Raw genomic sequence first — 27,913 nt, 5'->3', positions numbered from 1 at the left:
CCGATGGAACGGCCTTAAAGGAGCCTGGGGTACCCCAGTTATGGATTTAGCGTCATAAATTGAGAGCCGTAAAAAGCATTCAGCATTTACATTGTGACCGGAAGCTTAGAGGTCCACATTTGAGGACCAAGGCGATGCGTGACACGAATTAATCGATACACCTTTTGTTATTAGTTGGTGTATCCCGAAATTGCCGAGTTCGTAGATACTTAGAGAGGACAGAGGATTAAACAAACAAACATAGGTACATATTTATAGCCATAGAAGCGTCCAGCAACACACCTGTGACCTGCCGTTCGGAGACCGCGATTCGTGGGCCAAGGCGACGCGTGACAGGAATTAATCGATACACCTTTTGTTATTAGTTGGTGTATCCCGAGATTGCCGAGTTCGTAGGTACTTAGAGAGAAAAGAGGATTAAACAAACAAACATAGGTACATATTGATAGCCATAGAAGCGTCCAGCAACACACTGTGACCTGCCGTTCGGAGACCGCGATTCGTGGGCCAAGGCGACGCGTGACACGAATTAATTGATACACCTTTTGTTATTACCGCACGGAGCGGCATTGGTACATCCCTAGTTAGATCATCGTGTATGTTAGCTGACTTAATTAATACACAGGCATACGGTCCACCGGTGATGCTGTAAGGTTAAAAACAATTTCGTGATTGATTTATTAACTGAGAGGCGACGTATATTTTGTTATAAATACATAAACATACCTACCTATAAACGGTGGCGAGAAAATAAGTGCATTACCATTGCCAGGGAGGTTTTGGGATCATACTGAACAACTTTTACTATGGGACCAACCCCGAAATCGCGAATAATAGTTGGCTGTTTCATACATTTTGGCTGGTCCATTTTCTATGGGAGGGTAAAATTTTTTTTCGCGATTTCGTGGTTGGTCCCATAGTAAAAGTTGATCAGTATAATCCCAAAACTTCCCTGGCAACGGGAATGCATTTATTTTTTAGTCAGTGCATAATTCCAGTTTTATTTAGGTAATAATACTTAGGAAACTGGGGTCAACGAAATTCGTTTTCTAGGTCAAATGTCACACCTAAAAGAGACGGAAATTCTCCTTTTCGGTAAATTAAAGAGACCTAATGCTTTATAATGCCTTCGTCAACATCTTGTTAAATTAAGTACAGTTTCTTGTCTATCTGGTCTGGTTGTTACGGCATCAAACATTAAGTAAATAGCTTCGCAGTAAGTTATTACTTATTAGTAATTTAATATTAATTCATAATTATCTTTTAATCGCTAACGGCGCCAGTCACGTAGCAAATCTTGTTATTTAGACACAAGTATATATTTAGTACCCCAATAATTAGTTAGACTTTAACCCTATCTGCCAAACGTGTAAAGAGCACATTAGTATAATAAGATTTTAATGTAACTTGCTTGTCGGTGGTCGCGTATTATGTACTAACAACGATTCGTAACTGATCTTCGGTGGATCTTATATCTTTACATTAATGTTTACAAATGGCCAATTTGAGTCAAATATGATACATTATAATGCGAATGTAACGATAATTACTTGCAATTATTTATCAATTAGTAAAACGCGTGCTTGCACGTAGCACGCGTTATTTCGTTAAGTACTTAATAGCAATGTTTTTTTTTAATTTCTCGGTTTTGTATTTTTTTTTCAAAAGTCATCGAGGGGATTTTAATAAAGCACAGATCACAATACACCACATCCAGATTCCAATTGTGTACATTCTATATTTGAAAATTATTTATCAGTTCCTGTTATCCATATTAATACTATAAATGCGAAAGTCTGTCTGTCTATCTGTTGCCTTTTCACGCTTAAACCGCTGAACCGATTATTTGAAATTTGGCATAGAGATTGTGTCCCGGAGGACATAGGATAGTTTTTATCCCGAAAATCATTCCTTAAGAGAGTCAAAAGCGGGTGGAATTGAGATAATTAATGAAATGCCTGATAATTTGTGTAAATAATTAAGCATAATGCTCAAATTGAATGATTGCTATTAGACTTCCAGGCGCTATTCTTACTCTAGCTGCGGTTACTAAGTCCACGCAGACGAAGTCGCGGGCAAAAGCTAGTGGTATATAAATAGTGGGTAGTATCATAGAGTAACTTATACTAGAGCGGTACTGTCATAGTAAATTTTGTAACCCCAGTAAATTCACTGCCATCTGTCGACACACTTTAAAACTAAACATGAAGATTTATAAAAATACGATAGAATGTATTTAAATATAGATAAATGATTTTTTTTATTTGCAATAATTATTTTTATGATTTTGACCCATGTTTTTTCACTGATATGCGTTAAAATTGTTAAATAACAAACGAAACCGTCAACGCCATCTATACGACTGTAGGCCAAAACTAGTAGCGCTCTCTGAACGAGAATCAAATTTTCTTGATTTTCGAGGCACGTTTTTTCCTTAGACTGTATCCATCTATTACGGAGTTATATCTATCTTTGGTAGTATGTACTCACGCAGGCAGTGTGCGCAGAGACAGGCATGTCTGCAGGGCAGCAGCGCGCGCGACAGCGGCGCCGCGGCGCACACGCAGCACAGCGCCGACTCCGCGCCCGCGTACCGCTCGGACGGGTCGCACTGCTCGCCCGTCACGTATAGTTGCTGAAAATACACATTCGCTTCATTAGTGGCTATCCAGACGAGACAATCGAATTGACAATTTGATCAGAAATTAAATCGGCGTCGATCTCATCAAGTGTACATACGTACACAAATTAATTACCAATTTTAGGTTTAGATATGGTGAAATACGAGCGCTCGAAAATAAAATAAATCACCAAACGACGCCCCCTAGCGTCGAAAACTGGCATTCTTGCTCCCATTTGATCGGTCATAATAAAATTCTTACAATCGAATCTAATGAGATCGGGGGATTTCAATATTGCGTCCACATCAGTTGATTAAATTGACAATTCCATCAGATTGTGCGAGAAATTGTCCCGTCTGGACACGAGGAGGCGACCTTCGGCAGTCAGACTGTCCATACCTTGGACACCAAGCTGCACGTCACGATGCATGATATCAAAGACTATAAATTTAATAAATTGTGAGATACGATCAGGCAATTACGAGGATAACGATGCAAATAGGATACGAGTATGTTATAAGGATTAACATAAGACTTTAAAGTCAGTAGCTATATTTATTACATTAGATAAGGTTTCAATTATGATGCGTAATGTAAATTATAACAATTTTCCTCGATTATCCAATAAAAAATACGACATATTATAAGTTTAATCCATATGTCGTATAGATGTTTAGTTGCTTTGCTTAAATCTATTTTACTTTCGTATAGGTATAATTTTATACCTAAAACTGACTTTTGTGAAGGAGTGAATTTTCTGTAAGTACTATTAGTTATTCTGTGGAGAAATATAAATGATATACGACGTATTGTTTACCTTGAGACAGGAGAGATGCCCATTGGCTTGCTTGAGATATTGCGCGATGATGCCACTAGGCAACGGACACTGGTCATCGCGAATGTGTACCACGCTCACCAATGCTACCTGAAATGACGACATTGACCTTTAGATAACACGAGAATGGAAAATATTACTAAACTAGCTTTTGCCCGCGACTCCGTGTGCGTGGACTTAGTAACCCCAGCTAGAGTAAGAATAGCGCCTGGAGAAAGTCTTATAGCAATCATTTCAATTTGAGCATAATATGCACACAAATATTAGGCAACTCATTAATTATCTCAATACCACCATGATTCCACCCCGCTTTTCACCCTCTTAAGGGATGATTTTCGGAATAAAAACTATCCTGTCCTTCCCCGGGACTCAAACTATCTCTACGCCAAATTTCAACTAAATCGGTTCAGCGGTTTAAGCGTGAAGAGGTAACACACAGACAGATAGACAGACTTTCGCATTTATAATATTAGTATAGATTATATTAATGTCTCAATTGTTCGGACGCGTTAGTCAAAATCTTTCTTATTGCTACGCGTATCTACTACCATAAATATAATTATAGTGCATTGTTAATGTAACGTGCCTATAACAAGGAAAAGTCGAAAAACAGACCCTGGGTTTCCAAGTCTTACCGTGTCATCAGGCCGTAGCTCGGTGGTGTCGCGCGGGTCGCGCGCGAGGATCACGACTAGAGGGTAGCAGGTTCGAGGCGGTGGTCCCAGCTGAAGGGGTTCCTCTGAACTTAGCCGTAGCGGCCGCTCGTCATGTGGGATGCTTCTGTAATAGAAACAAAACACGTTTAGTGGATGCTGGTGGTGTTGCTAACTATGATTTTCAAACTTTTATAGATTTATTTGGGGCATTTTCTAGGAAAAGGGACCTTATTGTCGATGGCGCTGACGCCGCATAGCGTCGCGCGGCATTGAATTTATATCGGAGCATCGTTCATAATGGCGTAAGTGCCATCGACAATAAGGTCCCTTTTTATAGAAAATACCACATTCAGTTACTTATTGCGTGAATTTTGGGAGCTAGACATAGAAATTTGCCGATTGTTTAAGGGTTATGAAGACAGTGAAGAAGGAAAAATATGAAGGCACATGAGTCAACAACGCTGCGCGTGTCAGATTATGTCCACCTTACTCACTAACAGAAACATAACACGTAACACAACATTACCATTGCCGGGCCATCTCTCATTGCGGGGGGCAAGAACTCGACTGATCTATTTTAACACAATCGAGCAATATTATGATTCTTTTACAAACCTTGACGACAAAGTAGGTATTTCAAAAGACATTGTTATGGCAGGTGTCCGGACCTCTCAGCAATAGCCCAATCTTTTGACCAGGACTTCAATCCATAAACCGGTATACTGTTCACTTTTTCTACAATAGTCCCAATGCCTCAGGGGTCGGAAACGGGTATTTGCTCCATACAAAAATACCGGTATTATTACGTTCTTTTTCGTTCTTTTGTTTATAATTTCATTTTTAATGGGACGTTTTAATATTGCAAAATTGTTTCCTAAATACATGATTCAGTCCTACGTAATGAGCATAAAAAAATTCAAAATATTGGGCTATTTCGGGGTTTAAAAAAAATACCGGTTCCGAGCCCTGCAATGCCTGCTGCGACCGGTTCATGGGTGTCTATTGTTGCACCTGTGAACGGGTTCCAGCAGGCATTCTACATGACATTAAAGCTTTCCAAGGGGCATCTACGTGTTGGATCTATATCCCCACGCAAGCCTAACAAAAGACCGGGATTTATAGGCCCGTGAAATCCAGAAGGAGATACAAAAAATAATAATAATGCTTCTGTTTACCTAATTTGTTTAATTTGTGTGTAATTAGCTCCATGCATGAATTTATTTTTATTTTTGGATTCATAATTTATATCGTTGGAACACCGGAAATGATAAAAATACTTTTGTAAACCTTAACATTATTTTATTTTTTAATAAAATTATTTAAAATGTTGAAAATTTTTGAGCGGTTGAAACGCTCATAATTTTTTGCGCGAATTCGACAGAGCGTGATGACGTCACACGTTGGGCGGCCCAACTGACGTTTGCTACTAATGACACTAATCTGTCGAACGCGTGACGTCACGTGGCGTTTCGAGCGTTTTGCTCACTAGCTTTTCGCGGGCAATTTTTTGTACTTTTTATTTATAATTTTAAGTAATTAAATGGTAATTTAAAAACGGAAATGCATTTGTAACATGATATAACGGTAACAAACATCCGAATAAAACATATTTCGTTCAAATATAAATTTCATGAATAAGGCTAATTGTTGACGCCCCAGCAAAGCTAAATACGTAGGTATGTGTGTTATTTAGTCATCATACATCCAAAACACTTTGATTATTTGTCATCGGCCAAACGTTGCTTTTGGCTACTCATGTCTCATATTATATTTGATTAAAAACCTGTGATTGTGTCAATCTAATCACAGGTTTTTCTCTAATTTATAGGTAAATTTAGAGGAGAATTTGTAATTAGGTTTGTTTCACAGATAACCTAATGATTATGGAAGACAATCGGCTTTAACCTTTTGACCGCCAAAGACGGTAAATCACGTCGTCGACATTTTGTGCCACTCACGCCGCCGACGTCATTTGCCGTCCAAACTTAATTTATCAAAGACTCTTTAATAAATAACTATATTTCTTTGTTTGTATTTGCATTATTTTATTTTGCCCTTCTACTTTATTGTATAACTTTATTACAATTCAACTATGAATAGAAGGTTAAAAAAAAAACAACATTATGTTATAATACGACTTACCCAGTAAATAGCATAGCTAGCCACGCCAAAAACGGCACTTGACGTCGCCTAGTGATGTGACCGAGTCATGGAGGAATAATATTATTATATGAAAGTAACAATCTCCTAATAGAAATCGTTTCGCGCAGTTCCGACAAACACGCTAGCGCCATCAATAATAGATATGGCTTAATCCCATACATTTTGTAATAGGAGTTGTTTTTGCTAAAATAACTGCTATTTGTGCTGTTACGGTACTTGTTTTCGTGCTTAATTTAAACAACTTGGTTTGAAAGACGGTACTGACCTTTTGTGATAATGTAACCCCTTATGCATTTATTTTATTGTAACGATACTGCAGTTTGCTAATTAGTAGGTAATAATAATCGACAACGGGTTTGCACATCTCTGAGTAACGCGCGCTTATCAGTGTTCCGTGCGCCCATGACGGCACTTCACGTCCGATGCCTGACGTCACCACCAAGTAGTGATGTGGCATTATTGAGAGATTTGAGTGGAAGTTACAAGTACATTTTGATATTTAAATACGTTATTTAAAGGTTTTTAGTAGAGCTAAAAGCCAGAAATATCTAATATTATATTGTAAAACACCTGTGTAGTGGTTCTTCTAATCTAAGTATGTCAAAAACGAAATCAGTGAAAATATCGATATCCTGTTTTGTAATCACTATTGTTCTCTAAGGTTTTATTTTGCTTCATTGCGGTGTCACGTCGAGTTACGTCAATGCTTGGCGTTCAAAAGGTTAAATTATGGCAGACCCAGACCAGCACCATCGACACATTAACTAAACATTCGTAACCCTTGTCGCAAAGACTTGCAATGTCTACAATGAAATTGGTCAGCTAAGTGTATCAGTCAGACCAGGTCACACGGTTATCGTTTATCAAGCTATTTTTACATATCGTAGGTCATGATTATCTAACCTACTGTGATCTTAGTGACAGTAGACCTTAGTTTAGTGGATTAGGGGCTAGTTTTGAAAAGCGGGAGTAATCAGAGCTGTGTTCCGATATGATGATTACAGGGTATTTATTTACATTAATTTGTCCTATTTAACCTATCGCTTAAGACGATGTTTCACAATGAATTGGCATACTTACTTAATATTATTGGCATTACTTAAATCATGAAGTTAAGACAAAATTATAGGTTAAACTCACATAAGTATGTAAATACATTACATTATAAAATGATGGTAATTTAATTTTGTAAAAAAATATTTCGCAATCGTTAAAATGTAAAAGTAAATAAGTGAGCAACAGAAAAATGGACTAAGATCGTGTACAGTTACGCTCCGTGATTATTGAGCCATTTAGGGTCCTAGCTAAATTGGTTGCTCAATACTTACGCTAAGGCTAGAATTTAGCTAGAACCCCAAATTGCTCAAGAACCACGGAGCGTGAGCGTGAATGTACAGTCTTAAAGTGTTTAAAATACATAAAGAACCAACTAAACACTGAAAAATTATAAACAGCAGCCCTTTAAAGCCATGCGATCTGATGCAGCGGATCTTAAAAATCTTAAATAAAAGTGATTTGAAGTAAATATGGGACATTTTCTATGAAAAGGGACCTTATTGTCGATGGCGCTTACACCGCACAGCGTCGCGCGGCATTGTATTTATATCGGAGCATCGTTTAAAATGGCGTAAGCGCCATCGACAATAAGGTCCCTTTTTATAGGAAATACCACATATAATTAAATCGAAAGTTAAGAATTACAGTAGCAAACGTCAGTTGGACCGTCCAACGTGTGACGTCATCATGCTCTGTCGAATGCGCGCCAAAAATTACGAGCGTTTCAACAGCTCAGAATTTTTCAACATTTTAAATATTAATATTGTCTTCGGAAATAACCGGTTATTTTAAATATTTTTAAATAATGTGAAGGTTTACAAAATATGCGTATTTTAATTTATTCCCTCGTTCAAACGATATAAATTATGTTTACAAAAATTATATTATATAATGCTGGAGTTAATTGCTCATTGAATACACTTTCGATATCATTAAACAATGGTACAGTCAATGGCATAAATATATATACATTCCCAAAGTTTTAAAAATATGTGTACGTTCTTACACCTTAGACAATAAAGTCGTTTTCACATATTTTTGAGGCCATACACATTACCGACCTACACGATTTCGAATGAGTTGCGCGAAAACAATTTTTAAGGGTCTGATGGGCGTGGCGGGTCAACGACTTTACCAAAACAAGACGCGAAAACACGTCGGGTCGTCAAGGGCGTCCGTCCGGTTGCAAATGCTAGTTTATAAAAATACAGTATATTTTTGTTAAAAAATATAAACTTAATTTATTAAAGGAATAACAATACATAATAAACATATTAATAACGGGTCATTTGTTGAAAACGAACTTATCTAAAAAATAAAACTAAAAACTAAATGAAACTAAAATACATCTAGAAAATGTGACCCCTTTGGCATGGTGCCGAGAATGCTGGCAGCATTTCCCTGCTGTATTGCGCTAATACGTTGCGCGAGAAAGCTGCCAGCTCTTCGGTCGCCTGTGAAGTCGACTAATCTTTTTGATAGTTCTTTAATTGAAAATATAGTTAAATAACGTTAGCAATGGTATTCGGATTAAATTTTGCATTATGTATTAGTTTCACGGTCACGAGATGTCGAGACGTACCTATGATAAAACTTAAATTTAAATCTTCTCGAGTCAGAGGTGTAGGGTTAGAGCCGGCGTCGGCGTAGGTTTATTTGACGTTTATAAGCGCATTGTAATTTGTAATATGCCTATTAAGCTATCTTTATCTATTGGGTAGGTAGGGGAGACTGGGGTCAACTGTAACGTTGGAAAGGAAACTGTAATGGAAAGTTTGACAATCAATCAAATATTTATTTGCTATAAGCACAGTTGCATGCATGCAAATACAGTTCAATTCACTTAAATTACAAAATAACACAGATAAAAACAAACAGAACACAATTTACAGTAGATATACAATTTAAATATGGATGGAGACATATCAAATTAATTTAATACATTAGCAAAGTATTCGTCGATTGAATAATATGGCCTATTTATAAAATATTCTTTCACTTTCATGTCAAATAGTTTCATATCGTCACAGTCCCTTATATCTTTGGTCAACTTAATATATATTTTAATTGCAATACTACTTAAACTTTTGTTGAAGTGTGCATAACGCATAACTAGAGGCAGGCAGTGCTAGTTTGTCATTGTTTCTTCAATTATAATTCTGACTTTGGCCAACCGTACAATATAATTCTTTATTACGATGGATATACAAACATATACGATACAGATACAGCGATACTACGGTCAAAATTTTGTTGTCTATAAACATATTTCTATGTGTGATAGGTACCTTAGACGACGTTTATAAGCGCATTGTAATTTGTAATATGCCTATTAGGCTATCTTTATCTCTTGGGTAGGTAGGGGAGACTGGGGTCAACTGTAACGTTGGAAAGGAAACTGTAATGGAAAGTCGCAATGGAGGAATTAATGGGTCTCTTTCGTTGAAAGTTTAGGTATAATAATTAAACATGATTGACTAATTACACTAATTATAAGATTTCTCAGGCTTCAGGAATTCTAAACTATTAAACATAACAATGGCGATTGAATTAAAACAATAGTACAGGCAATTGAATTTTCAATTTATTTAACTCATGCATAGCGGAGACTGGGGAGAGAGCGCTGTTGGCCTAGCGGCGACTTTCAATCCGCAGGTTGCGGGTTCAAACCCTGGCTCGTATAAATATGAGATGATAATAATTAATAATTATACCAATGAGTTTTTCGAAACTTATGTGCGATATATCATTTGATATTTACTAGAGATGCCACGAATATTCGGCAACTATTCGGTTTCTTTGCCGAATATTCGGTGCTTCGGCCGAGAGGGGCCGAATATTCGGTATTCGGACAAAACCACTATTCGGGGCATCTCTTATATTTACCAGTCGCGTTTCGGTGACCGGGAAACCGGGCTATTCTCAATAAGGCCTAGTTTTCCCTCTGGGTTGGAAAGTCAGATTGTAATCAGATGGCAGTTGCTTTTGTAAAAACTACGTCAATTCTGGGGATTAGTTGTCAGGCGGACCCCAGGCTCTTATGAGCCGTGGCCAAAAGCCGGGACAACGCAATGAAGATGATTATAGGGGAGTCTGGGGAGACTTGGTCCCCTAAATTATAGTTTTATTAAATTAAAAATAGATCTAAAACAGCAATTCTTATTTTACTGCTATATCAAAATCAGAATATTATAGCGATTGGTTCCTTTTAGGACAGTTATTTTTCATTTTTTAGCAATTCATTATGGTTTTATAATTTTAGTGACCAAAGCTCCCCTAGGATCGATAGTCTCCTTTGTTTCCCCTCAGGGCCGGATTTAGAGGTCTGGAGGCCTCGGGGCAACAAAGGAGTGGAGGCCCCCTGGCCCCAATTTTTTTCCGAAGTCTCTATTGTGGGGGCCCCTCTTTTGTGGAGGCCCGGGGCTGTAGCTCCGGTTGCCCTCCCCTAAATCCGGCCCTGTATCCCCTATACAAACAGGTTCAAAGAATTTACTTCATATCGTAAGCATCGTAAATGTTGTGAAATGCTATAAAACTAAAATTGCGATCGAGTTACAAGTAATACAATGGCATTGCAATTGCCTTCTGACCCAATCGGAAGGAGGCAAAAAATTGCCTCGGTTACAGGCAAGTAATGTTTTTGCTGGCAATGTTTGAATGGGTATTATGGAGTTCAATGGAATGGGAAACATATTAAACATAAAAAAAAACACTTTCAATGGGTCTGGGTTAGCTTTGTTTATATCTATTTTAACGATAGCGTATGAGCGTAAGTATGTAGATCTCGAGATATTTAGCGATGTGACAGTTGTTCCTTTTTAACCGACTTCAATTTCATAGAAGGAGGAGGTTCTGTATTCGGTTTAGTATTATTTTTTTATGCATGTTCACCGATTACTCCAAGACCCCGTAGTCCGATTTGAATAATTCTTTTTTTGTTCGAAAGGAACTATGTACCTCCAGGGTAGTCCCACATCAATCTGGTGCTGTTCTTATAATGGGATCCATGAGGAATTAAGGGAACTGAAGGGAACTCATCAATTTTTAAAGGGACATGTATGGTGATTTGGGTGTTTTCTCAAGCAACTCTAACATTTTCTCACGAAAACCACTAATTTGATGACGTGGTCCTGATGATGATGATTGTTTTGATGATAATGATGATGATTTTTACCTTTTTGGTACAGAACCCTAAAAATGACTACCTCGACATCGCGGACTTATACAGTCCGAATATAGTCCTATCACGATATATTTTTTGTACACATTGTATTTAGTTATTTACAATATGTAATGAAACAAGATTTACTTATTAGTATACAAACTTCGTTACAATACACGTTTGCTTATGTGACTTCGGTTTAAAGATCTTTATTTCTCAAAATAATTTATACAATTCACATATTAAATTATATAATAAATTTACAATTAATTAATTAATTCACTTATATGAGAAACTTATATAACTTAACTAAATTCAACGCATATTTGTTTATACATATAGTCTTCTGTGTTGAAAGAAGCTCAAAACATAATTCCTATACCTACTTGTTCAATAGGTATATAGCAGCAAATTTGTAGATACACGTTTGGTTGGCCCAATAGTTTATAACATAACATTAGATTAATTAGGTTTTTTTAATAAGAAATCTAGAAAAAAGTATATAATAGGTCGGAACCTAAAAGGGTAACACCAGGTTAACACTGTGTCGTAACATGTACCATATTAGTGCTAAGTGCGAAATTACATTAGCACATAGGTACTCGTAGATGGGTATTTGTATTAGGAGACGTCGTTTATGTACGAGTATAACAGCTGTCATTGAATATTTAAAGATAAGTTCCCTACTGGCAAAAGAAAATCCTTGATACACGCTATTTCCATCTATTTCCTCTACTTTGCACATCTATAGGATCGTAGCATTCGTAGCCGTGATAGCTAGGAGCCTAAGCCAAAACTGTATGTTTATAGTTTTTCCCGACGAAGATTTCTTTAGGCTACTTTCCGACTGCATCATGTAATGAATCAATGTTATACCTGTAAACGAGCAATTTGTATATATATTTATATATTTCGGGGATCTCGGAAACGGCTCTCTTGTTGTTGTTGTTGTTGGGGAAGGATCCCCGACGGGCTCGAAACATGTCGCCAATAGCGATTAAAAATTCAAGTGAGTGTCGTTGTAGTCTAAATATGTGCGGGAATAGTGATAGTAATAATAATAATAGTTATAGTCTAAATTAACGAAAACGAAACGGGTTTGAAATCGAGGGGAGGCCTTTGCCCAGCAGTGGGACACCAAAGTAGAATTTTTGAAATTAATTTTCTAATAAAAAAAAATAGTCTAAATTTGTAGAGTGGGACCAGTGGCTTAGACGAATGAGGCTATAAAAAGCGAGACCGAAATCTGAGCGTTAAGGTAGTTATAATATTGGTATAAGTATAGGTAGGTAGGTATATTCGATTATAGTCCCTAAATTCGAAATACATAAAAGGCATCAAAGCTAGACTGTGAAGGCTATCGGAAGTGGGGCCGGCACATTCCTATAAGTACCTACCTCTCACCGCCGGCCCAATTTTAGGACCTTGATTAGGCAACGCATGCTTGGTGCGTAAAAATGATTGATTCCACAAATCAACGGTTTAATTTAACCAAGCATTCTATAAACTAAAACATCAATGTGTGTGTAGGCTAGATAAATTTGATTGATGAAGATGGCAAAAATCTAGTTAAAAAAAATTAACTTAGATTCTGGCTACTAGTTAGTTACTGGCTAGTGGCGTGCCCGTGCCCACATACTTTTTTATTCATACAGCAAAGTGATCGGTTTCGGTCGTTGCTAAAGCCGTCGTTGTAGGGTATGATACCTACGCTAAAATTATACAAAGATGGATCCGACTTTATAACATTTTGTTAGTTCTATCATCATAATTTGGTATAAACAAAACTTGTGAGCGTAAAAAATGCAAAATGGAAGTATGTTCACGGCTTGTTTGCAAAGGCTTCACAAGCTGAGCTGAGTGACCTGTTTTTATTGTCATAAGGTTACGGTTAGTGAACTTTACTTGCAATTCGAGGTTCGAGGAAACGAAATGAACCCTTGTTTGCCCCTCACGCCTTTTCTGTACTTACACTTCCTGCCGCTTCCTCGATGTACTCGTACTAATTTACAGACATCGGGCGCAAACGTTGTGGGCAGTGATAATGATAACCGAATCTCGAATTTCAATACCAGAGATGCTGTATACAAATCTGAGCTCTTAACTATGTACATTTTTGGAACGAAGTTCCTTATCGGACGGTTAGCGGATGGGGGCTATTAGGCGAAAAAAGTGTAATTTAGCCGTCACAGACCATATTACTGCGACAGATTCAAATGTTTGATATTGGCGTCACATGCCATATTACTGCGATAGATGCAAATGTTTGATATAGGCGTCACATACCATATTACTGCGATAGATGCAAATGTTTGATATTGGCGTCACATATCATATTACTGCGATAGATGCAAATGTTCGATATTGGCGTCACATATCATATTACTGCGATAGATGCAAATGTTTGATATTGGCGTCACATATCACATTACTGCGATAGATGCAAATGTATGATATTGGCCTCACATACCATATTACTGCGTTAGATGCAAATGTTTGATATTGGCGTCACATACCATATTACTGCGATAGATGCAAATGTTTGATATTGGCGTCACATACCATATTACCGCGATAGATGCAAATGTTTGATATTGGCGTCACATATCATATTACTGCGATAGATGCAAATGTATGATATTGGCCTCACATACCATATTACAGCGATAGATGCAAATGTTTGATATTGGCGTCACATACCATATTACTGCGATAGATGCAAATGTTTGATATTGGTGTCATACCATACTAGTACGATAGATGCAAATGTTAAATATTGGCGTCACAAGCCATACTAGAGAACAGAACAAAACAGAACCCGAGACCCGAGACAGCGAGACCGCCAGACCGCGAGAATACAAGAGACAAAAGACAAGACAAAAACATGACCATAAGCATGAACATGAACACGTCACCAGCCTTTTTTAACTCCGTTCCAATCGAGTGTTCCACGACACTCACCAAATTTTTTTTAAGTACCATTTCGTACTTTGTCACAGTGACATTCAATATGAAAGTCGCTAGGAACCTCATAATATTATCACTGTGACAAGGTAAGAAATGGTACTGAAATTAAATTCCTTGACCTAATCTAAATCTTAATCTTGTTTTTGTGTAAAAACTAGAGCCAATGCTTTTTAGGATGCAACGGGAAAGCATTTATTATAAGACGAGACTATAAACTTTTGGTCGCACAAACGAAACGTGCTGGGACTTTTCCTACTATTATCGGGTAGTTGAGGTGCGGCGAGGCGAGGATCTGTTGTACGGATCCCCACAGAGTTGCGTGTAATTCTCGTATTGGCGCGCCCCACCAGGCTGCTTGTTAGTAATGCACTGTGGACGACACGCTGTAGTACTCTACCTGGCGAAGCTGACGTGCGGCGAGGCGAGGATCTGCGGTAGTGATCTCCACAGACTTGAGTGTAATTCTCGTAATGGGGTGCCCCACCTGGCTGCGTGGTAGTAACGCACTGTGGATGACACGCTGTAGTACTCTACCTGGTGAAGCTGAGGTGCGGCGAGGCGAGGATCTGCGGTAGGGATCTAGGGATCCCCACAGAGTTGCGTGTAATTCTCGTACTGGCGCGCCCCACCATCAGGCTGCGTGGTAGTAACGCACTGTGGATGACACGCTGTAGTAGTCTACCTGGTGAAGCTGAGGTGCGGCGAGGCGAGGATCTGCGGTAGGGATCCCCACAAAGTTGCGTGTAATTCTCGTACTGGCGCGCCCCACCAGGCTGCGTGGTAGTAGCGCACTGTGGATGACACGACGCTGCTTACGCCTGAAACAAAGTAAGGACGATTTAAATAGGTAATTGTAAGGCAAAAACACAAAGTTTTCTGTAACCTATATTTTCGTAATTCAGTAAAATTTACGTTGTGTATAATGTTTTTTTTTAAATAGTTAATCCGTCTATTGTTGTAGGTGCAATTTTATTTAGCATAATAATTCTGATCAGATGTCACAAAATGAACTAAACTCTGGATACCGAATGTTTACCTTTAAATTGCGTATTGGACCAAACGCTAATTGGACAAAGAGCGACCTGGATCAAATGCGAGCCAGACAAACAGCTAAGAAATCCTGATATACTGTAAGGATCGGCCACACCACTACTTAAACGATATTGACGCATTGCACCATTTACGTTCCCAAATTGCGTATCCGCTGAGTCAGGTCCGGTGTGGTTGGTCCTTAATCTGATCCTATTAGAAGGACCGGACCTATTAGTTTGAGTGCCGTGCACAGGATTTTAGCTCAAGGCTGATAGTAAAGGTTGCCTAAGTGCACTATCATTTCATTAAAGCAACCATTGAGTTAGGTTACCATTAGGTTGGACCAACCCAACTTCAACCTTCATACAACCAATTGTATGAAAGTTTAAGGTTGTCTTTTACTACGTCGGTGGCAAACAAGCATACGGCCTGATGTGAAGCAGTCTCCGTAGCCTATGTACGCCTGCAACTCCAGAGGAGTTACATGCGCGTTGCCGACCTTAACACCGCACCCTCGTTGAGCTCTGGCAACCTTACTCACCGGCAGGAACACAACACTATGAATAGGATCTGATACGTTAAATATAAATCAAGGTGCCCTAATCCTACGCCGGATTGGATATATTTGTTACTCTTTATGGTTGAAAAGTCAGCAGCAGAAGTATACAGCAAGAGAGTGAGGTGGTCAAAACGTACGTACACCACGCACTCCCTAAAGGGGCCCACTGACTATCAGTCCGCCGGACGATATCGGCCTGTCAGTTGTTCGGAACTGTCAAATTTTTGTTCTAACTGACAGGCCGATATCGTCCGGCGAACTGATAGTCAGTGGGCCCCTTAACCAAAAAATATGCTCATTTTGAACACATCGCCAGTTAACTTCTGCTCCTGACGCTGTGAGGGAGTATTTGTTTTGGCGGTAAATGTGGCGCCGCTCTGGCAGGTATGGGACAGATCAGACAGTTGATGTTAGCCAGAGTATGAAAATTATATGACAGAATTTACTTTTTCCTACGTTATGAGTTGTCATCGCTTTCACTACCCCCACCACGTCAAATAATCAATAGGTTGTGTCCTACCGCGTACACCCCGAACATCGGAAGTGAAGGAGTGGTACCATTAAGTAGAGGAAGAAACATCAAAGTACTATGTAGATCCATGGAGCGATAACTTGTACATAAATTGATATTGGTAAAATGCTTCCGACATTTTGACCAGGGTTTAATGCACTTGGTCGAATTTGTGTCAAGTTAAATTAATATAAATTGTTTGATTGTACAGTCGCCATCAGATATATCGGAGCTGCCGAGGTGCTCAAAAATATCTGAACACGTACTCTAACGCCTTGACAATAGAGGCGTGTTCAGATATTTGCGAGCCCCTTAGCCGATCCGATATATCTGATGGCGACTGTATACGTAAGTACGTAACGGTCTCCGCGTTCTTTTAGGGTGCAACCGAAAAAGGTTTTGGTTCTTCGAGATGTACAGTCGCCATCAGATATATCGGAGCTCAAAAATATCTGAACGCGCACTCTAACCCCTTGACAATAAAGACGTTCAGATGTTTGTGAGTGCCTTGGCCGCTCCGATATATCTGTTGGCGACTGTACTACAACAGTACGTAACTAAGCCATACGGTTAGGAAAATAATAATTTAAACTACCCGTGGTCACGTGTCCGTCTTACGAATTTTCAATCCGTCGGTCACGTAACCTATCGCGAGTTCTGCCGTGAGTTTAACATTTTTTCCCCATCACAAAAAGTGCACAGCGCCTGTCGCGAATAGGTATAAGTAAGTCTAGGCATAAAATAACGTGTAAATAATTGACGATTCTGTTTTATATTCTGTTTGTGTGATAACTGTTTTATTTCCATTTCGTGTGTTTATGTTTTTACTTTTATATGTTTTACTTCTTTTTTGTGCATAGTTATAAGCCAATCAATGTTTAAATATTAAGAATCAATGTCCCACAATAAATATTACCTATTCCCTAACTCTGTAAAATAGCGTAAGCTGATTGGCCAATAAATGGAAACTGACTCTGCACAACTCACCCACGTGACACAGTGGGCGGGGCGCGGTCGCGCTCTCATATAAATATGACTGCCCAACCTAGCCTCGTCAGCAACTAGTCTTTCTACAACACCTCTACACTTAACATCTTATTAACCCTAAAATAAGTGTTCTTACTAACCCTCACACTAACCCGGTAACATGGTGGTGGTATTTCTGAGGTAATTGGCAGCGGTAGCTTCACTTCGGCAAGCGCGTTCCAGTCTTCGGCGTACGAGCTTCAAGAAAAACAGTCTACGCTCAACAGCGCCGCTAAAGTAGTTTTCACTTCAATAAGCTACCCAGTTTACAATATTTACATGATGGGTCGTGATTCGTCGTGATACTCGTGTTATTGTTTTATTGACCTACAACGAATAGCAGATTAACAGTACGGTCCAGTTCATAATCATCTCTACATGCTAACGTCCAAAAATAATATACACGAAACTATTGTCAGTAATAGTCATGCGCATAATGTCAAAACCCCGTTATCTAACGCTCAGTTTGGGGGCAAGCTAAAATAGTGATGTTGCTTGTTGCTTCACATATAATTACTCGATTCATATTTATTTATAAAGAGTTATTTGTTAAAATATTTTTTTTTGTAAATGCTCTTGAGATCTCATTCATTGCATCTATTTGATCGGATAGGAGGGCGACAATTATTGAATAGTACAGAGAATATTAATTATTTAGTACACGATTAAGTCCCGTTTTGTTAATAATAAAGAGCAGTTTGTTTTTATAATTTTGTGAAGAAATAAGTAGTATTTTTTCTTTAAAATTATAAAACCTTTTTTATGTCTTCTAATATTTTTTAATTTATCGGTTTCTTTGACATAAATTATTTCTTTCGTCAATGATTCATAGTACCCACATGATATGTACAGTGAGAAAGCATGGCGAATCTTTTACTTAATATAGGTATTGATGAATATCGTCAGTTTTGCAGGGAGATGAATGCAAAAATTTAAGTTATTAAAATTCGACGTGGAGATGGTATGCTTTTATGTTATTATTAGTTAATTAATTAATTATGAAACATACAATATTAAATAAATAAATAAACTTTCATTTCATAATAATTTTTAAAATCACTATAGCAGAGCTCTGTTAGGTATGAATCAGATCTTTTGATATGTTATTGAGTGAGTATTTAAATCAACTTCATTATTTATCGATTCAGATTATCGAAACTGCCCCATCACTTGCCCCCAAACTGAGCGTTAGATCAGTTTAGTTCAGTAGCTCAAAAGATCCATTTATATCAACAGTGCTGGTTTTTTATCTCTCATTCGCGGATATATTGAGTTGAATGAAGGATTCGATTGATAATTTCATTCAATATGAATCACTCAAATAAATGAATTTATGAATCGAAGGTTTAAACATGGCGTCCTTGTCACTCTAAGCAAATGAGCAAGTAAATGAAAATATTCAGTGCCTTAGAGGTGTGTATATATATTTTTGGAAAGATGTTTATGAACTCGACTGTACCTATGCTTACCACCACAAAAATGCAACTTAAGCTCGAACGATAGAGACTACTCTTAAAACTTCGCTAATGGATATTGATTTGACATTACTCGCGCACTGGTTTTCAGCATTAGTGCGAGCAAGATACGAGATCTGCAAGTGATATAGAATCAAAGACCAATTTATAATGTTTGTTCAAATGCGGCAGTCACTATATCAATCTAAATCAGTCAAGGCGCGGCCGTCACCTAAAGGCTAAAGGTCGTTTCCGGCAATGTTTGGGCTGCTAAAAGGTTTTGTTGTGTCTGATACGGGTGATACGCTGTCTGATTCACTTTAATTGGGTATGAGTGCGATACCGATACATTAATATTAAAATGTAGTTAGCAGCGTAGTTTCGTGAAGTTCAAAATGATTTGAACACATCTATATTGTCAAGAGAATACTTTAAATCCTCATTTTTAGACCGTTTGAGACAATTCTACTTCTTGAACGTTGATGAAAGCCTTAGTGAAATGTAACCAAATCGTTAATTTTCATAGTGCTCACAGGAATCCATTTTCCAGAACGTTTTTGACCCATCAACATCTTCTCGGAAGTACCTATTCCCATTTATTTTCGCATCTCAAAGTACAATGCGTCAAATGCGTGCAATCTGTGCTAGATTCTAGTTGACAATTGGCATAAAGCTCGCGGGCGGTATAAGCGGTGTGCTCTAGTTTCAACGGCCCATATATCGTAGATGTCGACAATTAAAAATTCGAAAAAAGTCAAACGTAGGGGCCTAGGGGCATAGCTGTGGTTGATATACAACCAATTGTATCAAAATATTTTCAATATTGTTAATATCCAGAGAGGGAATTGAAGACTACGTTTGTATGAATAGGCGATTTCGCACGGGTCTTCATTTTCGTCTTAAACCGCTGAACCGCTTTAGATGAATGGAGAAGGCCGGTAGAGCAGAAGGAGTGAAGTTCCTTCTTTCTGTCTGTGTCTGGGCGACGTACATATACAAATATGAGAGTTCTTGCTCTATGACTGTCTTTCCCAACAATACATTTTATATGCATATCTTCTCCACATTGACTTTAACCTAATATTTGAACTACGACCATCATTAATTTCACAGTTAATTACAAATGAAAATGACAATCGTAATTACGGATTCAAAATGGTTTCCCCGATTTTGTTAGCGGCTATTACATTAACGAGCCAGGAGCCCTAACCGCAGCTGCGGCGAGCCACTAAAACGCCGCGATTTATTTAATCATTACCATTAAAACACTTGAGAGCGTTCGAAAAAGGTCTCTTTGTTTGGAAATTTTCCCCTTTTCCGAGGAATTGTTCAGATTAATCCCTGCCGCTTCTTTCCGCCATCGCTCGCGACATTTCCATCTTCAGCACTTAGAGCCCGTTCCCACTATGTCGGATGTCGGAACGATTTTTAATCGGGTGTCGTAGCGGCAGAACATTTTATATGAAGCTATTCACACACGAACGACAACGATTTTGTGTCGGATCCGACATAAAATATCGTGTTTTGTCAGCCCTCCGTCCGGAAAAAAATCGTGTCGGCGGCGCTGTTCACATGATGTCGGATGTCGGACCGACCCCGGCCGCGCCGCACCCCCTGTGCCTCCCGCGCGTCAAATGAGAACCTCAAATGGCACCAGCTGCGGTCGTGGCCGACAGCCGACTAGTGTGAACAGACGGACACGCTATACATCAAAAATCACTTGCGTTTGTATGTGTGAACGTCTGTACACGCAGCATGCGTCATTGTGAGAGTAAATTGCTTAAAAACAGTACTGAGCGGTCGGCAAAAGGTCTTCAATCTGCTGTCGCGGGGCGAGGTAATGCGAATTGGGGCGGGGCGGTGCGTGGCCGTTCTATATGTATACTATTTTCTGTGCTTCAATTTCAAACCTTCAAGAAAAGATCGTGTCCATGAGCAAGGGTAATTGCTTACCATCAGGCGATTCGTCTGCTAGTTTGCCTATAAAGTCTAATATCAATTAAAATAAGACTCCGCCAAAATAACAAAAAGAGCTGAGTCAAAAAATGCACGAATCACGCGGAAGTGTTTCGGCTGCGTAAACATTGACTGAAGACCAGTGAAGGTCAATAAAAATGTAGACACGACGCAGACGCAAATAAATTGCAATCTAATACATAACGCTGTCAGCTCTTTGTTGAAATACCCATACATACAGGTCAAATAGCCCAGCGCTGTGGTATTTATTTATACCAGAGCATATGCTGAGTGGCGTCCTTTTGTAGCCACTATAGCGGCGCCAAAATTTCTTGTTATTCATTAACCCTTACCTTACTCCTTTTTCTATAACTACCATTGTACCTAGCTTTAAGTGTTTAGTGAGTAAGTTCTTTTTTGTAACTGAGGTGGCGCTGTTTGTAGAAGGTCTTTACAATAAATGTCTTTTCTTCTTCTTTCTTCTTCTTCTTCTTCTTCAAATATAAATATGGCGACCAAATGGTTACACAGAATAAATAATAGTACTACCGTACCTACAGAACGGAAACTTCCTACAAAAACAATTTCCCGAAAAATAAATAAATTCGATAACGAAAATGTCATTGAATTTTAATGTTCTATTCCAAACTATAGGTGAATTGAATATCCAGCAAGATTGCTTGCAAGAACTTGATGAAATTAGGTCATAAAGTAAAATGGGAGAGGCCTGAGTCCTGACGTTCTGATGAATGTTGATTACTTTATCTCTAATAAAATAGCCTCTTTGTAAGGGTAAACTAACCGATATGCACGTGCTAGATTTTTTATGGGTGTTGTTGTGTATTACTCACTTTATTCATTTACTATGTCTATTCAGAGCACAATACGCTGCAACTTTGTATGGACAATCTTACAGATTAGATGGCACATGCGCGTGTTTTTAAAGATAGACCATAATCAACAAATCAATGTTCTATTGTTTCATAAAATCTCATCTCATCATAATTATAGTAATACAGGACTTCCGAGGAGAACATTTAAAACCTACTTTAAATAATTTGGTCAGTGATTAAATGGAGCCACACCGTTTTGTCTCCTAAATGTGGTATTTTCTATAAAAAGGGACCTTATTGTCGATGGCGCTTACGCCATTATAAACCATGCTCCGATAGAAATACAATGCCGCGCGACGCTGTGCGGCGTAAACGCCATCGACAATAAGGTCCCTTTTCATAGAAAATGCCCCAAATAGTGTTTAGTTTTAAGTTTATAAAATGCGTTTATATGTTAGTCTTGTAAGGTATTTGTAATATGGGCCTTGTCGAATGTTATTTCTAAAGTATTTCCATACAATAACAATGTTTATAAATACATTAACCATAAATGAAAACAGCGCTCGTATGAAATCAGCTCAATTTGCGTAGCGAATGTCGCGCACAATTTAGACGATTTGCATAAACAACTCGTTTATTTGAGAGCGGGATATTTGTCCGGCGATACGAAATTGAGGCTACAATTTAAGCGATTGGAGGGTGAAATCAGGATTGTTGCCATACATTTTCAGAAAAAATAAAGTAGTTAAAACTAGTTCTTTTTGGTCTGCCTGAACCCCGGCCTGCACCGTCTATGGTGCTCCGTGGGTCCCACTCAGTAACCATTTTGGCCCATCTTTCCGGAAAGATGATTTTCAAAAAGGAGATGGCGGGACGACTTGGACGCATTCTACCCCAAATGGTGGGAAAATGGCGATGACAGGGTCGAGTGGAGAAAACGAGGGGAGGCCTTTGCCCAGCAGTGGGACACCAAAATTGGCTAATAAAAAAAAAAAAAAAAACTAGTTAAACTTTAAAACTACTTATACCTAGTGACTAGATTGTTATAATATATGTTTTCTCCAATATGCTCGGAAATGTTCGCCTTATTGTATCAAAATTAGTTTGGGAAGATGTTCATTATGTCAAAATCATATAATAATAAAAAAGCGGCCAAGTGCGAGTCGGACTCGCGCACGAAGGGTTCCGTATCATTACGCAAAAAACGGCAAAAAAATCACGTTTGTTGTACAACATTATTTTACAGTTTTAGCGGACGGGGAGTTATTACTGTATTGTTTTTTACCTTTTAAAGACATGTTTAGACTAAGAAATCAATGTATACAGCCAATATAACGTGTAAAAAAGGAAACCCAAGGCGTTTTTCGAAGTGTCTTAAATAACTTAGTTTTTTTTACGCGATGCGTTCAGAAACTAAAGTACCTATATTCTCAAATTATCCAATTATATTAAATGCTAAAAACTATCTATGCTAATAATCTAATTTGCTTAAAATTATTGGACAATTGTTTGTACGTTTGGTATTTTCATAAATTTTTTACAAATGAATACGGTATTTTAATAAAATTGACATTTTAAACAAGATTGTAAACTTTAAAAAAAAGCTATGTTTGGAATTGGAACTAGATTGGTTTTGACGTTTTTGATGTGAAGGTTCGATTTAAATGATGCTTGATGCTTAAATAATGATTATTTTACCTTATTTCCTCGCATGTTTGGAGAAAAGCACTGTATATATGCCTTGGCAGGAATGAATAAATATTGATGAACGAACGGTACTGAATACACCTACATTTCGATTGCCTATTAAATATTAACATAGCGACAGAAAATGGTCGATATTCGATAACATAATGGTGCCAGACATATAATCGGTTAAAATAGTAAACCAGTACCCAGAAATGGAAGACTGATAGTAGTTTTATGGGTAATTATACGTTTCGGTAACTTTTTGCAAAAATCGTTACTGTTTATTGTCTCTTGTGTGTTTTTGTATCGATATAAATTCAAGTAGTACACGTATACTTAAATCATATCATAAACTCAAGTACATATAGAAGTACCTACTTCAAATATGACGGAGATTGAATTTAAGAGGTGAAGGACTCAATCCTAAGGAGAAAGGCGCCTCTATTTTACCATTTTTTCCTTACCGGTTTGCGGATGGGGGGGCTAAGTGAAAGAAAGCCGTATTTAGCCGTCACATGCCATATTACTGCAATAGATGCAAATGTTTGATATTGGCGTCACATGCCATATTACTGAGATAAATGCAAATGTTTGATATTGGCGTCACATGCCATATTACTGCAATAAAGGCAAATGTTTTATATTGGCGTCACATGCCATATTACTGAGATAAATGCAAATGTTTGATATTGGCGTCACATACCATACTAGTGCGATAGATGCAAATGTTAAATATTGGCGTCACAAGCCATACAAGAGAACAGAATAGGACAGGACAGGACAGAACAAAACAGAACAAGACCTAAGGCACGAGAACACGAGACAAAAGACATGACACAAGACAAGGCAAAAACATGACAATGTGAGCATAAGCATGAGATGAGCATGTACATGAACACGTCACCAGCCTTTCTTAACTTCGTTCCAACCGAGTGTTCCACTTCCACGACACTCACCAATCTCACCATGTTTTTTTTTTTGGATAATTTTGACTGCTTTCTTAGTAATTTTCCGAGCCCCGCCAACAGGCTATCCCGATGTATGAACTATTATATCTTTGTCATACATATCTGCATACTCGTATTTATCAAGAATAATTTAACTAGCATACTTTGTACAAGTAAATTAGTAAATAAACATAGCTGCACTGTCATATTGTATTTAACATTAACTTACCGCTACCCAGGTTTCTAAGAACCATTTATCTTATCTATATATCGCTAACTGAATTTCACAAGCTCTAAAATTGTCTAGTTGCAAAAGCGACCTTATTGTAGGTTAATAAGACATGATTTACATGAGCAGATGTGTGCAGAAATATAGCTTTCCAGCCTATAGAATGACCTTAAAGCGTTGCAACACTGTCACATACAGCGCGAAATTGAGAGATCCACTTCTATTATTTGTATTATTCGCTAGTACATATAATATAGGTATATTGCAATTCAGTGACATAACTGCCGAAAAGGCTACGTAATACAAAATACAATGGCGGAACGTAGATAAATTTATGGTTTAATTATATGCGTTTAGGCGCTAAACTAAAGTTTTTTATGCGTTTGTGTTACCATTCATCTCCAGAACAGATCGATAACTTTAATTAGTTTTCTAATATTCTTACACCAGCGATTTTACGCAGATGGCGTGACTAACTAGATGGCGCTGTTAATTTGTCGGGTGTTACAACCTCTAGCGTCCCGCGGTAGTTAATACTAGTACCTCTAATGAAATTTAAATAATTATTAATTGCAACTGAGTTGTTTTTGTTATGTTTTGTTTGATTAGAAACTTATTTGATTCAAATTGGACTGCCAATATTCTTATATGGTAGGCCCCGTGTCCCGTGGGCCGCTAGAGGTTAAAATTGTAATTGAAACATACATTGCAGTAGTAGTCGATAAGGCCGTTCCATCGGTTTGCCGCTGTCACTGTCACATTTCGCAAGAAAGAACGGGAAAGATCATGCGCGCCAAGTGTAAATTTTGATCGAATTTTGTCGATTTTTATTCATTTTAAAAACGTTACCTTACAATATCGAAATTCGAAAGCTATGAAATTACTATTTAAGTTAAGATTGTTTTATCTTCTTTTTTTGTTTATAGTATTACATAGTAAATAACACAGTAAAGTTGGGTTAAAAGTCCGAGTTAGAGGTTACTTTGGGAATTAATTGTATCGAGCGAAGTGTCATAATCATACAAGATATATACAGTGGTATTAAAACTAAAGTGGTAGTGGGATGCTACCTGCGTAGATACACTGGCACCGTCCCACCTCCAACGGACTAATGTAAAAGCGGGCGGAGCGGCGGAAAGCGCCGAAATTTTAAAACGTAATAAATATAAGAGCCTCGGTAGAGAGTATCATTTCGTTCCATTTGGAGTTGAAACTCTAGGTCCATGGGGTCCCAGCGCGCATAAGTTGTTTGCAGAAATCGCGAAGCGTCTGGTTGACCTAACTGGTGACCGAAGAGCTGGCGGCTTTCTCGCACAACGTATCAGCATTGCGATACAGCGGGGAAATGCCGCCAGCATCCTTGGTACAATGCCTCAAGGGCCTATTTTAGATTTAAGCTAGTTATTAATTTCGTTTACGTAGTGTCATAATTCGTGTATCGGAAGCTATGATATTAAAGATAATATAGTCAAGAACTACACATATTTTTTCCACGTCTATCATATCATATCATATCATATCAACGCCTCTTAGAAAAACATGATCATATAAGGAGATTTTTCGCCTTCTGCCTCAGGGAACCGCCTTAACGTAAAGTTCAACGCTCGATGCACTACACTGGACTGGTTTGCCAACACGTCTAGGCAAGGTCACGACCTTCGATTGCTTTTAACATGTGTTCTACTCGTAAGGGCCCTTCACACTCGTGCGCGAATCACGGGGCGAAGCCGTGAAGTTGTGCGAGTGTGGAGTCAAACGTCAACGTCGCGATATGTTCGCTCCGCGTCGCGCCGCGTATACTTCGTACGATTGTTTATTTCATATGTGGAAATGTTAATATCCACTTTGTACTGTGTTTGGCTGTATAAGGGTTATATTTCAGATAAAATCAGTTCATGCACGTGGTTGGTTCAAATTCGCAATTGGCAGTCATTTCAATTGATGAAAATGTGAATAAAAAAGAATGCTAAAAGCATTAACTTATTATTTCTGCTTTTACTGCCCCAAAATGTGTCTTAATACAATTTCACTTCATACTTATTATTATTTTCTTTTTATTACTTGATTAGGCTCGATAAGTTCGTTAGTTCTCTTTTGTCGATTTATCTACTTGGTGATACATTTAAACTGCGAAAATTCACAACAAATAGGTACTCTTACGAGTATAGTATGAATCTTCTCTTTTGTTTAACAGATTCTTCTCGTAAACGTAAATCTCTCGTTCGTCTTAGACGTAGAAATAATTTGAGAAGATGCAGACTATAATTGCACACCTCAATACAGAAAACAATACAATTAATACAGCAACTCAAGTGAGGTAAACAACGGGCGGTCTTATCGCTAAAAAACGATTTCAATAAGAAACGAATTCAGTCTCTAATGTCCTCTTAAATTTTGCTAACCGGAGCTATTTTTTGGTCTGACTATGACTCACTTGACATTAACCGATACCTACATATTATATTACATAAGGCAGTCCACAGGCATCGCATCGTATATTATCTCTATATCTGATCTAAATAAATACTTAGTGGGCAGGATGGACAAAGGCCTGACTACAGCATAGAGACAATGACAGTAAATTATCTACGAACATTTGGAAATTCATTCGAAGTTCACAAAAAGTCGGATGCAACGACTGTCAAATTCTTTATTATTATTATTATAGGACAATTTTTACTCAGATCGACCTAGTCTCACAGTAAGCTCAATAAGGCTTGTGTTGTGGGCACTAGACGACGCGACGATATACATAATACATAGATATATATAAATACTTATATACTTACATACCCCCTTATTCATAAAACTTTACGGGCCTGCTTTAGTTAAATTATGTTTTATCCCTTTTTTACAAATAGGTACATAAGTCAAAATGACAGATAAAGAAAAGCGTTTATGAATAACGCCAATATATAAAAAACATCCATAACTCAGGAACAAATATTTGTGATAAACACACAAATAAACACCCTTACCGGGATTCGAACCCGGGACCTCCTGCTTCGTAGGCAGGGTCACTATTACTACCGACTAGGTTAGGAGGCCGTTTTTGAGAGTTCTTGAGTTTTAAGGTTAACTGTATGGATATGACACCTGTCACCGTACCGTACCTAAGCTGTTTAGAAAATACTAAAAAGTTGACTCTTCACAGTTAACTTACTAGTAACACTCAGCACAGACACACCACAGGATAGGCAAAAAAGCCATATATTTT

The 27,913-nt window shown here is 38.0% G+C and overlaps 1 protein-coding gene across 1 annotated transcript in view; it reads right to left on the bottom strand.

The window, feature by feature from the left end:
• The window catches only part of LOC134748623 (cell growth regulator with RING finger domain protein 1-like), a 56,316-nt gene that overhangs the window by 8,270 nt on the left and 20,133 nt on the right, over window positions 1-27,913 (bottom strand). Inside the window, exons 3-6 of the mRNA XM_063683421.1 lie at window positions 15,143-15,278; window positions 4,092-4,236; window positions 3,439-3,546; window positions 2,491-2,635 (exon numbers count right to left, since the gene is read on the bottom strand). Coding sequence (XP_063539491.1) covers window positions 2,491-2,635; window positions 3,439-3,546; window positions 4,092-4,236; window positions 15,143-15,278 — 534 coding nt within the window. The remainder of the gene's footprint in view (window positions 1-2,490; window positions 2,636-3,438; window positions 3,547-4,091; window positions 4,237-15,142; window positions 15,279-27,913) is intronic.

This window comes from Cydia strobilella, chromosome 16 (genome assembly GCF_947568885.1).
Source record: "Cydia strobilella chromosome 16, ilCydStro3.1, whole genome shotgun sequence".
NCBI classification, from domain to species: domain Eukaryota; kingdom Metazoa; phylum Arthropoda; class Insecta; order Lepidoptera; family Tortricidae; genus Cydia; species Cydia strobilella.
The sequence above is the reverse complement of the archived record's forward strand: the minus strand, read 5'-3'. Positions and strand labels throughout refer to the sequence as shown.